The sequence below is a fragment of the Gorilla gorilla genome, chromosome 1, assembly GCF_029281585.2.
Source record: "Gorilla gorilla gorilla isolate KB3781 chromosome 1, NHGRI_mGorGor1-v2.1_pri, whole genome shotgun sequence".
In the NCBI taxonomy this organism is placed as follows: Eukaryota; Metazoa; Chordata; class Mammalia; order Primates; family Hominidae; genus Gorilla; species Gorilla gorilla.
In genome coordinates, this window is record NC_073224.2 from 58,005,388 (window position 1) to 58,020,309 (window position 14,922).

The 14,922-nt window shown below is 33.8% G+C and overlaps 1 protein-coding gene across 5 annotated transcripts in view; it reads right to left on the minus strand.

The window, feature by feature from the left end:
* PTPRC (protein tyrosine phosphatase receptor type C) overlaps positions 1 to 14,922 on the minus strand; it is a 119,868-nt gene that overhangs the window by 8,839 nt on the left and 96,107 nt on the right. For all 5 annotated transcript variants that reach the window (XM_019028425.4, XM_055378639.2, XM_055378638.2 and 2 more), the window contains 6 exons: positions 14,806 to 14,903; positions 13,979 to 14,104; positions 7,187 to 7,344; positions 6,849 to 6,984; positions 5,013 to 5,162; positions 1,009 to 1,099 (listed from right to left, as the gene is read on the minus strand). In XM_019028425.4, coding sequence (XP_018883970.2) covers positions 1,009 to 1,099; positions 5,013 to 5,162; positions 6,849 to 6,984; positions 7,187 to 7,344; positions 13,979 to 14,104; positions 14,806 to 14,903 — 759 coding nt within the window. The remainder of the gene's footprint in view (positions 1 to 1,008; positions 1,100 to 5,012; positions 5,163 to 6,848; positions 6,985 to 7,186; positions 7,345 to 13,978; positions 14,105 to 14,805; positions 14,904 to 14,922) is intronic.

Sequence of the window (14,922 nt, forward strand, 5' to 3'; positions counted from 1 at the left end):
AAACATGAAACATAATTCCATGTCAAACAACAAAGAGATATCATATCATTATATATGATTATTTAATCTTTGATACATATACTTTAATTTCCCATGGACTATTATAATTCTGCTTGATATAAGTTTACAAAATACATAGCGTAGATTTTTTCCCTCAATTATACTCCAGTAATATTAAATTAACAATCTTATATGGGTAGCTTTGATTAATTATTTAGCCCAGAAAATTATTTGATCTATAATGTCTCACTGTTTCTTAATTTCTATAATTTATAATAACTTGGTCAAATGATTTGATTAACCATATCACCATCAATTCCATATTTTAAACTACATTCATAAGGACTCCTGTGAAAATTAACTAGGTCAACCATGCACTGATCTGATTTATTTGGTCGTCTAATTTATCAACTTGTGTTATATTTTATCCATGCTAATTTTAGTTTATGCAGCTGAATAAAATTACTATATGTGATCATTTTAATATGCTTAAATAGTAGAATTCAAGTATTGAAACTGCGCATATTTTGATCTGTTAAATTTGAAGATTTGGAATTTATAGAGTATTTTCCCCCTACTTTCAACCTCCCAGTTATAAGGGATAAAAAGGAAACATAAAGAGAACAAATGGATGTAATTTTTACTATTTGTCAATTACCCCGGAGTAAATAACTGAAATAAACTAAAAATGAAAGAAAATGGGTAAAAGAGACTTGCTCTTTTTTCTCCCGCTTTAAATATTTCACTTTTATGACAACCCATTTCTGAAATAATTGGTAAAAAGAAAACACTGAATACAGTCTACCCTCCAAAGCCCATTGTAAATGTTCAGGATTATAAGTTCTTGCAATAACTAGTATTTTAATACCTATTAACTTCTTCCCTATTAACAACCAAATGTTGAAAACTTGCTTCAAGATCATTTATATGACTGTGTGTCCCACATTAAACAAATCCAAAAGAGCTTAACTTTATCTGATACAAAAAATAAAAAAATAAACTACATACATGGGATGACATTAGAATTCCTGTTTTTACTTTTATTTTCTTCTTGATTTCCAATGTGCTGTGTCCTCCAGCTCCTATATGAAGGAAGTCTCTGAAAAAAAAAAAAAAGAAAAGCTCCTTTAAAATGTAAATATTGTCTTATTGCATCATAAGATGCTCCCTAAGGAAAAGCATTTCATTAATTTTTGTGAAATTTGCATATGCTCCCTATAGGCCATAATTTTTCAGTTTGCCTCTGATTTTTTTTTCTTTAAATTGCTCAGGCATTTAGTCCTTTTGACAGGGCGAGTATGCACTAAAGATATATATGTAACAGACTATGTCTCCTTCTTCAGAGCTGCTTGATAGAAAAATAATATAGTTTGTTCTTATATAAATTGAAACCGCTAGACCGATGTTGATCTATATTGCAAAAGCAATGGTAAGTTATTTTAAATGATCAGAAATAAACTTTGGAGACAACACATTCATAGGAGACTTGGCACATGTTTTGAAAGTTGATTCTTAATTTGTTTACACCTTCCAGATTGCTTTCCTCTCACCCACAGTTCCTAATTAGTCAAAAAAGATCCATCATTTCTATACACAAATCCTTTTAGTTTTCTTTCTTCCTACTTAATCCAGTCTGCCTTCATTTCTCGCTTGTAAAACATCAACAATTTCCTAACTGGCCTCTTTGTCTTCAATCTCGCCTGCTCTAATCCTTCTAAAACACAAAACAGAAGATGCTCTTCTGAAGATGAACAGCTTTCCCTCACTATAAGAAAACAACAAACCTCCTCAAAATAGCATAAAAAGTCTTTAGTGATACGCCCCTGACTATTTCTCCAGCCTTACACCCTACTAGGTCCCTCAGTACTTCTACCAAACCAGCTTCCTCAATTCTTGGAAGGGCCAAGCTGTTCTTTATCTCCTGGCAGATAAACACTTTTTTTTTTTTTCTTGCTTGAACTACCCTTTCCCCTTTTGGTTGCTCTAATAACTTTTCTTACCCTCTAGGTATCAGTTTAAATACCAATTTCTTCTGGAAGACCTCCCTGCCTACAGTCTTTCCACTAGTCCTGAAATAAGTATTTGTCAAGTGAACAATATTTAATGATGATATATAATGTTACAAATAACTGAAACTGAGAAGCCTCCTCATGTACAATTTGGTAAGATTTTATATACACACACACGCATGTAGATACGTGTGTGTATATAGACATATATTTTTTCAGCATAGTACCCTCATTCAAACTAATTATGGCACCCTGTTTCAAACCTCATTCTTAGCTACGTAATTGAGTGAAAGAAAATATCATCACTGAATTTTAGGCCACTTGAACACCACCATGAGCTGCATGAAGGACCAGATGTTTTGGAAACTATTACAACACCTTGTGCTCTTGTGAGTGTAGTCACCAAGGCAGCCTATGCCCTGTAGCAATACTCAGGATTATAGGTGGAATTAATGGCTCACCTTCATCTAAGACACAAAGGATCTGTCACTCTTAAATCTCTACCTGTTTCACTTGCCATCACAAGTCTAAGCTTCCCAGTGCATCCACATTCCCCAGATTTTTATTCCTGAATGGTTATTTGTATCCTCAGATACAACCCAGTCTCTTATATCTAACCCATCAGTGCCTTCCTCCCTGCCCTCTGATGCCCATCGTCTGTCATCTGTGAACTCCCATTTATCTTAATCATCTTCTCCCAACAGTCACTTCACCCTTTTTTTTTTCTTTCCACCAATTAAAACCTGGATGTCAGCTAAGGACACCACCAATAATAACTCAGCAGCCCTTTTAAGAAAAAGTTGACTTTCTTCCTCACACCCCATTTACCTCACAGCTTCAAGAAAAGATACGTGTTCTCCTTGATCCCTGATTCTACTTGCAAACCATTTCTACTCATTTGCTTTCAAATAAACCAAGCACTTTGATATTCCTGCCATCACACTATACTAGCTTCTATCCACCGGCTTCACTGTGAAGTGTCAGGTATTGATTTCTGAATCACTCCACCTCATTTAGTTTTAGGCTTGGCTAAGTATATTCTCTTCTTTCCAAGGTCTGTCATCATTTTTGGTTAATTCAACATTGACAATAGTAATCTATCCAACACTCTAGTCTCTTCATTTCTTAGCTTCTTCACCTCCCATGACTTTCGCTCCACTTCCACTTCCCGGTCATCCACTTTCATCATTCCACCTTTGTAGGTTTCATTCCAAATATTACATCACCTCTAAAATCATAAGTTCAACTATCTGTGCTATTGAAAATTACCCCTATTATTCCTAGTCATTTATTCTGGTATGTTCAACCTAGCAATCTGTAATTCTATCCAAGTCTCCAATTTATTATCCTTACTACTTTCTCTCACCTCCCTCATGTGGCCAATTTGCTTTTTATTTTCCACCTCAGTCATCATTCATTTGTAAATACCCTCAACTCGTTTGCCTCACTATTTTCAAATAGTCACTTTTCAAAACCTAGATAGGTTTAACTCAACTATCTGCATACACAGCCTCTACCCCCAAAGAGCTCAATGCTGCTATAGAAAACAATACAACCAACCGACTAATTCCTCTTTAAACTCATAATCATAAATTTCAGGTGATCAAATGTAACTTCTGGCAATCTTACTGCCTCTGCCTAGGGAGATTGCTTTTATACTTTGAGATAACTAGTTTATACCCTTCAAGCATTGAGCTCTTCTTTGCCCTATTCGCCCTGTATCTCTCAACTCTCAACTCTCAACTGATGACCTAGCCTCACATTTTCTTGAAAAATGAAAGATCATCAGGCAAGAGCTGCCTTAACTTCCCAATACCAAATTTACCAACCGACCTGCATCTCTACTCTCATCTTCTGTCTTACTGTCTGCTTAAATGGAATAATTTCACAGCTTCCATCTGTGATCTGGATCACATCCTCTCATCCTTCTTCCCATGTCCACTTGCAGATCATTTTGATTCTTGTGCCTAGAATTGTACTTGGCACATAGCAGAAACTCAAGCACATTTATTTAGGGAAAAAAAGTCTGTCTTTTCTATAGTAAATAAACATTCATAAGAATGTTTAACTTAAATGTATAACTGTCTCTAACAGCTTATGTGTTTATGTGGATTAGTAGGGCAGGTATATTGAATACGGTTAATTTATCATCTAGAAAAGCAAGAAAACAACAATAAAACACTACTCTGTTTGAGACCACCCTGTGCCTGCTAGTTCTTCCATTATAAGTACAGGTCTTCTGGGGGATTGAGTCACTTGGTCATTATTGCATGCTCCACCTCCACCCCCACCTTAACTGCACTTTGATCCTAAACATTAAATGGTTCTGCATGTGATTAAAAGCACACTCCTGGTCTTTAGAAACTCTGAATTTACCAGTTTGGTAGATTACGGAATGACTCAGTAACCTGGAAATCATAGGTGGAACAAAAAAAACACAAAACATTTTTTTGACAACTGAGCAATTTGAGGACAGCTATGCAAACTCTCTGAAATTATAGTGAACTACATGCTAGGTTAGCTGTGAGAATAATTGCCTAATACATAGGTTAAGACACATGTACTTATCCTTTACTGTGTGTCTATCAGCTCCAGCCAGTTCAACTTCCTAAGCAGTCATAAACTCTTCTAATGATTTCCTTTACAAACCAAAACCAGATACTATTTTTAAAGGTGATATGCTGTATTGCCTTTGGCAGACCAGTTTTGTGGCTATATACTATTATTTTGACACTTTATTTTATACCAGCTTAATGAGGAATGGCTAAAAGTGTTAGCAATAGAATCAGATTTCTGGGTCTAAAGAAATCTCCTATGTAATAGTTGTGTAGATTCAGACATTTCTCTTAACTCACTGTGTCCTAGTTTTCTCATCTGTGCTCCATCGGTTATGGTGAAGACTAAATGCAAGCACTATGTCAAGTGCATAGCAAACACCTAGAAAGTAGATGACACTGAATAAAAGGTATCTGTAATTATTATTATTGTTGTCACTATCATTACCTGGAATTCAGCCTCTAGTGGAGATGGCTCACTGGGTGGATCCCTTTTCTTCATGTTATGTAGATATGGATGTAATTCAGACAAATTCACTTCTGTTTCTCCAAACTGATTGTATTCCACCAAAGCCTGATGGATCAAGATGTACTGGGCCTACAGTTTCAAGAACAAATATAGATAGTTAACTGATAATCTAGAGTCCTCCAAGTCATATTTAAATAAAATATACATTCCCCATAAATTTGCTCATATTGGAACAATACATGGCAAAGTAAATTGATATCTATAATATTTAAATATTCTGGAAGTTCACTCTCAGAGTTTTCTGGAATATGAGCAAATTCTCTTTTCAGATTATTTTTTCAGAAAAGAATTACTTTGCAAATAGATTACCCATGTACTCTGTATTACACAACTTTTATTCCTAAAAACTAAAGAACATTGTGTGTTACTTCCTTTAGTGATTATTGGGTCAGTAAGCCAAATTACTGAATGTAAAACTATAATAAATTTCACAGTATATTCAAGAGATAAAAAAGCAAGTTGTTATTCCTTAGAAAACCTTTTTTTATAGTTTTTAGAACTTTTAAAATAAGAAAAGTATTCTTTTAATAAGAAAATTATTTTTTGTAATCCAATGAGCCAAACCCAGATTTAACCACTCTTTACTGCTTATTTTGTTTGAATCCAGTATTTTCAAGGAAATGGTATACTTCTGATAATCCTCTTTAACCACCACCTTTAGTTCCCTGAGTTTGGCACTGTCTTTCCACTGTACTTTATTTTCCACTGTAAATAATTTCTTTTTACCTGGTTAACAATTTGTTTTTATATTTCTACACTGCTATCTATGTATCTATAATCACAAGCATTGTACATTTTCGTGTTTTTTTTTAAATCACATAAATTATATCTTGAATGTTTCGTATGGCAACTTTACTCACTGATTGTTTTCATCTGAGCATCTCTCCAAACAGGCAGACACAAACCTAGATTATTGCTTTCTACCACAACATAGCATTTGTTGTACAGAGAGTTCACATGTCCACATTTTGTTTCCCTATTCCCCTATTGATACATATTTATGGTGTTTCCATTCTTTCATTGATACGTATTTCACTTTTTTTTTTTTTTTTGCTATTTTGACAATGCTGAATGCAATGCATATTCTTGCGAATGTTTCTAGTTGATGCTTCTCTTGGGTATATGCATATATGTGATTTTGCTGGGTCAAATACAGACATTTTCAGTAATTACCATCATTTAGAATCACCAAATGCATAGCATGGGCCAGGGACTTGTTTAAGTGCTTTACTTGTATTACTTTTGTGGTTATAAGTCTGTGAGGTACTATCATTGTCTCCATTTTACAGATGACTTAACTGAGGCACAGTCAGACTAAAAATACTTAATAAACAATACCACTCACCCTTGTATTAATAATTAAAAGCAAGATTTGAAACCTGAAAGTGTAGTTTCTAAAACCAGGCTGTTGACTACTACACTATTCTATCTCTTCAGTTTAATTTTATGAGATGATGCCAAATCTATTTTCAGCATTTTTACTTCTTTTGCCAATCTGATATACGTTAACAGTAGTTCATTATTTTAAAAATTGTATATTTTGTGGTCTTCTTTCTTCCACAGTACTTTTAGGCACTAATGAAAAATGCTTCTAAGTATTTCTGGTGATTACCACATGTTTTAGTTTTCAGGAAATCATCTACTGTTTTAAGTTGTGAAGAATTTGGATTTTTAAAAAATATCATTATTATCACTTGGAAAAGATTTAAGTCCAAAAAACCGAAGTGAGAATAATCACTAAAGGTTAGAACATACCTCTACTTGAACCATCAGGCATCTCTGTCGCCTTAGCTTGACAACATAACCATAAACATCCACTTTGTTCTCGGCTTCCAGGCCTTCTAGCATGGCATCAATTCCAATATAGGTTCCTGTGCGCCCAACACCAGCACTGGCAAACCAAGCAAAAAAAAGCAGAGGCATGATCATAGAAAAGCTGTCAGGTGTGAAGCCAATATAAGAATCTAAGCTTCTCCCATAGGTTGTTTCCCAAAATAGCAATTGCCAAAGGGAAAGATGTCTCTAACAGCCCTAGGCAGGTGGATTCTGTTGGAGTTTTTTTTGTTGTTGTTTTTTTGTTCTTTTTTTCCTACCTGCAGTGCACCACAATGGGACCACTGAAGAAATTGCTGAAGGCATTCACTCTCCTTCTCAGTTTGAGGAGCAAGTGAGGATCCTCAGGCACCCCGTGGTCTGGCCAGCTGGTAAACTGAATGTGAGTCACCTCTCTTCCAGTTGCTTTTTCTTTTTTCTAGTCAAGAGATAATATTTTCTTTGAGATGATTTTTTAAAGCAAACTATGAAACATAAATAAGTGGAAGGGAGTACCAGTACAAAGTCTCCTCGTGCAAACATAAACAACTCAAAAGAGTTCATAGTTTCTTCAGGTGTCTTATATATTTTCTCAACCATGGTTGTGTTTTCCTTTCTAATCAATAACTAGTAGTTAAGATATTGTGCAGGACTTGCATGTACTACCCTGTAAGCAATAACTTAACAGTAAGGTAAGTAAGGTAATACTTTCTTTAAAAGTATAACCAAAATTTTTAGGAACTTGCATGCTGTCAAGCAAAAAAAAAACCCAAAATAAACATACACCATAAAAGGGGGGTGCATGGGTGGAAGCTTTTTGGATTTGTGTTTAAAATGATTTGGTAAAGGTCATTCTCACAACTGTTTAAAATACTTCTGCTTGATAGGCCAGCAAACAGGACTAATTCATATGTCAGCAAAGTCTGATTAATTATTTGATGAACATTGTATTCCTTAGGCCTTCACATGGTAGCATTGTCAACACAGAATGTAGAGAGACGACTGAGGAAAGTCAGCCCCAGATTAGAGCTCAGGTTTGTTCTAATTTCAAGGTAACCACCATAAGATGCATAAGTCATAATTCTATGGCCAGGTATAAAGAACCATCTACATTTAGATAACAAAAGAAACACACAAACTGAGTTAATTAACACCAGTAAACCCAGACTACAGAATGTAGCCAGATAGGCATCAATCTAGAAATATATCCTCATATCTATGGATTAGGTGCCTTTGTGGCTTAGTCAAACAAGTGTTTGGCCAGAAACTATTGATAGGATTGTTTCACAGCACTCTATAGACATAACAATTAGTAATACCATGGAAACCTAAGAAGACCTACGGAGATATATAGACTAAGTCTGTTTCTCCTGTAGAAAACATAGCTAGACTATACAAAAATAAAATTTAGATTACTAAAAGCCCTACAATAAATGAAATTAAGAGAAAATCTTAACCCCCATGTAAAGACTTGTAGTTTTTTAAACAGCTCTATCAAGAGACATTTTACAATCTTGATAGGTTGCATGTATCTAGGAATTTATCCATTTCTTCTAAGTTTTCCAATTCATTAGCATATAACTGCTCATAGTAGCATCTCATAATCTTTTAAATTTCTGCAGTATCAGTGGCAATGTCTCTTTTTTCATCTCTGACTGTACGCATTTGAGTCTCCACTCTTTTTTCCTTAGTCTGACTAAAGGTTTGTCAATTTTATCTTTTTTTTTTTTGAGATAAAGTCTCACTGCAAAGCCCAGGCTTGAGTGTAATGATGCAATCATCTTGGCTCACTGCAACCTCGGCTTCCCAGGTTCAAGTGATTCTACTGCCTCAGTCTCCCAAGTAACTGGGATTACAGGTGCATGCCACCACACCTGGCTAATATTTTTTTGTATTTTTAGTAGAGACGGGGTTTCACCATATTGGCCAGGCTGGTCTCAAACTCCTGACCTCAAATGATACACCCGACTTGGCCTCTTAAAGTACTGGGATTACAGGCATGAGCCACTGCACCTGGCCTGTCAATTTTCTCTTTTTAAGAAACAACATTTTATTTCATTGATGCTTTGTATTTTTTTATTTCAGTTTCACTTATTTCTACTTTGATCTTTATTATTTTTTTCTTCTAATTTACAGTTCAGTTTGCTCTTGCTTTTCTAGTTCTTTGAAATGTATCATTATGTTGTTTATTTGAAATTTTTCTTTTTTAATGTAGGTGCTTACTCTTACAAACTTTTCTCTTAGTACTGCTTTCACTGTATCACACAGGATTTGGTTTATTGTGTTTCCATTTTCATTTGTTTTGAAAAATTTTAAAATTTCCTTAGTGATTTCCTCATTGAATCAGTGGTCATTGAGGAATATATTGTTCACTCTCCATGAGTTTGTATAGTTTCCAAAATTCTTCTTGTTATTGATTTCTAGCTCTATTGTAGTCAAAGAAAAGTTTATATAATTTATTTTTTTTAATTTTATAAGACTTGTTTTGTAGCATAACATAAGGTATGTCCCTGAGAATGATCCATGGGCTGAGAAGAAGAATGTGTATTCTTCAGCCATTGGTTGAAGTGTTCTATAAATGTCTATTAGGTTCATTTGGTCTACAATGCACATTAAGACCAATGTTTCTTTGTTGATTTTCTTCCTGGGTGATCTGCCTAATGCTGAAAGTAGGGTGTTGAAGTCTCCAACTATTATTTTATTGGAGTCTATTTCTCTCTTTAGCTCTAACAATATTTGCTTTATATATCTGTGTGCTCCAGTATTAGTTGCATATATATTTACAATTGTTATATCCTCTTGCTGAATTGACTCCTTTATCATTATGTAGAGACAATCGGTGTCTCTTTTATTAGTTTTTGTGTTGAAATATACCTGTGTTATATAAGTATAGGTAGGTACTCCTTCTCTTTTTAGGTTTCCATTTACAAAGAATATAATTTTCCATCTCTTATTATAAGTCTATTTGTGTCTTTACAGGTGAAGAATGTTTCTTGTAAGCAACAGATTGTTGGGTCTTGTTTTATTAATCTATTCAGCCACTCTGTGTATTTTGTTTAAAGAGTTTAGTCTACTGATATTCAATGTTATTACTGATAAATAAAGACTTACTCCTGCCATTTTGTTATGTCTTTTATGGTTGTTTTGTGGCCTCCTCTTCCTTCTTTCTTTTCTTCCTGTCTTCTTTTAAGTGAAGGTGATTTTCTCTGGTGGTCTGTTTTAATTTCTTGCTTTTTATTTTTATGTATCTGTTGAATGCTTTTGGATTTGGGGTTATCATATCTTATAATGCATTATTTTACACTGAAGACAACAGACATTGTGTAAACAAACTAACAAGCAAAGTGTAATGTAATGAAAATGCTATATTTTAACTTCATTCCTCCACATTTTGCCATTTTCTTGGTTCAATTCATGTGTTATTTTGCTCTCCATGTCTTGAAAAGTTGTTGTTGCCGTTATTTTTGGTACCCAAAACCTGAACAGACAACAAGTAATGAAACGGAGGTTGTCATGAAAAGTTTCCCAGCAAAGAAAAGCCCGAGACCTAATGGCTTCATTACCACATTTTACCAAACATTTAAAGAACTAGTACCAATTCTACTCTAACTATTCCAAAAAATGGAAGAGAAGGGAATTCTTCCAAACTCATTCTGCAAGGTCAGTATTACTCTGATACCAAAACCAGACAAAGACACATCAAAAAAAAGAAAACTACCGGTCAATATCCCTGATGAATACTGATGCAAAAATCCTCAACAAAATACTAGCAAACTGAATTCAACAACACTTTAAAAAGATCATTCATCCTGATCAAGTGGCATTTATCCAAGGGATGCAAGGATGGTTCAACATACACAAATCAATTATTGTGATACATTATATCAACAGAATGAAGGACAAAAGACATGATCATTTCAATTGATGCTGAAACATTATTCCATAAAATTCAACATCTCTTCATAATAAGAAACCTCAAAAAACAGGGTAACGAAGGAATATACCTCAACAGAATAAAAGTCATATATGACATACCCACAGCTAGCATCATAATGAGAAAAAACTGAAAGCCTTTCTTCTAAGATCTGGATAAAGACAAGGATGATCACTTTCACCACTGTTGTTCAACTGGAAGTCCCAGCTAGAGCCATCAGACAAGAGAAAGAAACACAAGGCATCCAAATTGGAAAGGAAGAAGTCAAATTATACTTGTTTGCACATTCCATGATCTTATATTTGGAAAAACCTCAATTCTCCACCAAAAAACTATTAGAACTGATTAACAAATTCAGTAAGGTCATGAGATATAAAATCAACATTAAAACAAGCAGTGTTTTTATATGCTAACATTGAACAATCTGAAAAAGAAATCAAGAAAGTAATCTCATTTGCAATAGATAAAAACAACATAAATACCTAGGAATAAACTTAACCGAAGAAGTGAAAGATCTGTACAATGAAAACTATGAAACATTGATGCAAGAAATTGAAGAGGACATAGAAAATGGAAAGCTATTCCATGTTCATGAATTGAAAGACTCAGTATTGTTAAAATGTCCATACTACTCAAAACTATCTACAGATTCAATGCAATCTCTATCAAAATACCAATAATGTTCCTTACAAATAGAAAAAATAATCCTAATATTTATATGAAACCACAAAAGACCCAGAATAGCCAAAGCCATCCTGAGTGAAAAGAACAAAACTAGAGGAATCACAATACCTAATTTGAAATTATACTTCAGAGCTATAGTAACCAGAACAGCATGGTACTGGCATAAAAACATACATAGAGCAATGAAACAAGTCTACAGTGGACTCATTTTTGACAAAAGTACCCAGAATATGCATTGGGGAAAGGACAGTCTCCACAATAGATTGTACTGTGAAAACTGGATATTCATATGTGGAAGAATGAAACTAAAGCCCTATCTCTTGCTGTATACAAACATTAAATAAAAAATGGGTTAGACTTAGATCTAAGACCTTAATCTATGAAACTACTAAAAGAAAATGTTGGGGAAACTCTCCAGGGCATTGGTTTGTGCAAAGTTTTATTCAACAATACCCCACAAGCACAGGCAACCATAGCAAAATGAACAAGTAGAATTACATCAAGTTAGAAGGCTTCTGTATAGCAAAGAAAACAATCAACAAAGTGAAGAGACAAGCCACAGAATGAGCGAAAATATTTGCCAACTATCCATCTGACAAAGCATTAATATCCAGAATACATAAGAAGCTTATAGAACTTTATAATAAAAAATCTAATAATCTGATTTTTAAATAGGCAAAAGATCTGAATAGACATTTCTCAAAAGAAGACATACAAATGGTAAACAGATAAATAAAAAGGTGGTCAACATTATTTACTATCAGAGAAATGCAAATCAAAACTACATTAAGTTATCACCTTGCTCCAGTTATAACGACTTATATATAAAAGATAGCCAAGAATGAATGCTTGCAAGGATGTGAAGGAAAGAAAACCCTCAGACAATGTTGGTAAGAAAGTAAATTAGTACAACAACTATGTAGAACTGTTTGGAGGTTTCTCAAAAAAACTAAAAATAGCACTACCATATGATCCAGCAATCCCACTGCTAGGTATATACCGCAAAGAAAGGAAACAGTAGATTGAAGAGATAATCTGCACTCCCACGTTTATTGGAGCACTATTCATAGTAGTCAACTTTTGGAAACAACCTAAGCATCAGTTGACTGATGAATGGATAAAGAAAATGTAGTACATATATACAATGAAGTATTATTCAGCCATAAAAAGGGGTAAGATCTAGTCATTTGCAACAACATGGATGGACCTGGAGGACTTATGTTAAGTGAAATAAGCCAGACACAGAAATACAAACTTCATATGTTGTTACTTATTTGTGGGAGCCAAAATTTAAAATAACTGAACTCTTGGATATATAGAGTAGAATGATGGTTACCAAAGGATTGGAAGGGTATGGCAGGGGTGGAAATGGTGATGGTTAATGTGTACAAAAATATAATTAGATAAAATGAATAAGACCTTGTATTTGATAGCACAACAGGGTGACTATTCAACAATACTTTATTATACATTTCAAAATAACCAAAAGAGTATAATTGGGTTGTTTGTAACACAAAGAAAAGATAAATGCTTGGGATGATGGATGCCCCATTTACCCTGATGTGATTGTTATGCATTGTATGCCTCAATCAAAACATCTCATTTACCCCATAAATATACACACCTACCATGTACCCCAAAAAATTAAAAATAAAATTCATTTGTTGGAAATAAGAGATACACATTTTACATACCATAAAGTTCACCAGTTTAAAATGTACAATTTGGTATTCATATTACATTCACTAAAGGGTACAACCATCACCAATATCTAATTATAGAACATTTTCACCATCACAAAATGAAAGCCTGTTCTTATTTGCAGTCACTCCCCATTTCTGTTTGACCTCCTCAGCTCCAGGCAACCACTGATCTACTTTCTGTCTTTATTGGCTTGCCTATTGTGGATTTTTCATATAAATGGAATTATATAACATGCATGACGATCTCTGTTTTAACTATTATCTAAGGCCACAATGACCTTCTTATTTTCTGAACTAAACATTCTATCTCTGCTGCATAGTTAGAACTTTATACTTCTTTCTTACAGTGTTCTCTAATGCTGTCATTTCTCTTATGGAAAAATATAATTTTTTTCATAAAAGTAGGAGCTCACTGACAATAAAGACAAATTGCTTATTCTTTTAATAATTTGATTACATATTCAACACATTTAATGGACCTTCCCTCTTTTAATAATTAAAACAGATAATTAATTAATACAGTATAATTCTTTCGATTTGAGTTGGACAAAAACGTCTTGACCAGTGACTTAAATTTGACCCTATTGATTTTTGTCATTGTTCTAACCACAGCTTTCATCCTAAAGGTTATCAAGAATAATTTTTCCTGATATATTTTAATTTCTCACTTTCAATATTCCATAATTATATTTTTATAAAAACAGTATAAATTTTGTTTTGATAAACAAAAATTGTGTAAAAAGCAAACTCACATTTACAATGTTCAATTTCTGAATGATGTAATCTGGACACCTTTTGTGCTGGTTGATCTTTACAACAACATCTCCAAAAGCCCGAGTGCCCTCTTCCATTGACGGCCAGTATTCTGCACACTTGTTCTATATTTTAAAAGATTATTAAGTATTTCAATTTTTAATTTAAGCCAATTTTTTATCAAACTTTCTTTAAAGAGTGAAAACAAAACCTATACTCATTTGAAATTCTCAAAACAGTTGTATAGTTTAAGCACATATAAACCTTAAGCTGTGATGCTTGAAATATATTCTATTTCCCACTAATGTGTCCTGAAGAATTTCCTTCATACTTTTTAGCAGGATGATCTTTCCAGGCTTAGATGCATGTTAAGAGAGGACATAATCAGTTGTCAGCAAAAAGGATATGATTGCTTTTGGTTAATTTTAGGTAGGGGGACAGAGAGGCTTTTATTCCTAAAGTCACATTACATGACTCACCATCTATCTGCCCAAGGTCAGTTTTGTTTCGAGTATTAAGTTCTTGTGAAGTTAAAACAGTGAAATTTACTGAACTTATAACAATACTGCAAAGAAACAGGAATCAAGTTAAGAGTCTAGCAATTAATCAGAAGCATTGAAATTTTATGCATATAGACATATATTTGTATGTTAAAAGTTTTAGTTTTCTACATGTATGAAAATTTTAAATTAAATGTTAACACTGATTAAAATAGAGAACTCTCTGTTTTAGTCATCAGGCAGATACATGTGGCTTTTCAAAATGCCATTCAACACCTTGTTTTCCTAACCCCAAGACCCACACTATGAATCTTCTTGGTTCTTACCCTGTTTCCTTCTTCACATCGAGTGACCATGACAATAACTGTGGCTTTCTGTTCCCAAATCATCCTCCAGAAATCATCAACGGTTTCATCCCTGGGACCTAGGAGGTAAACAAATAA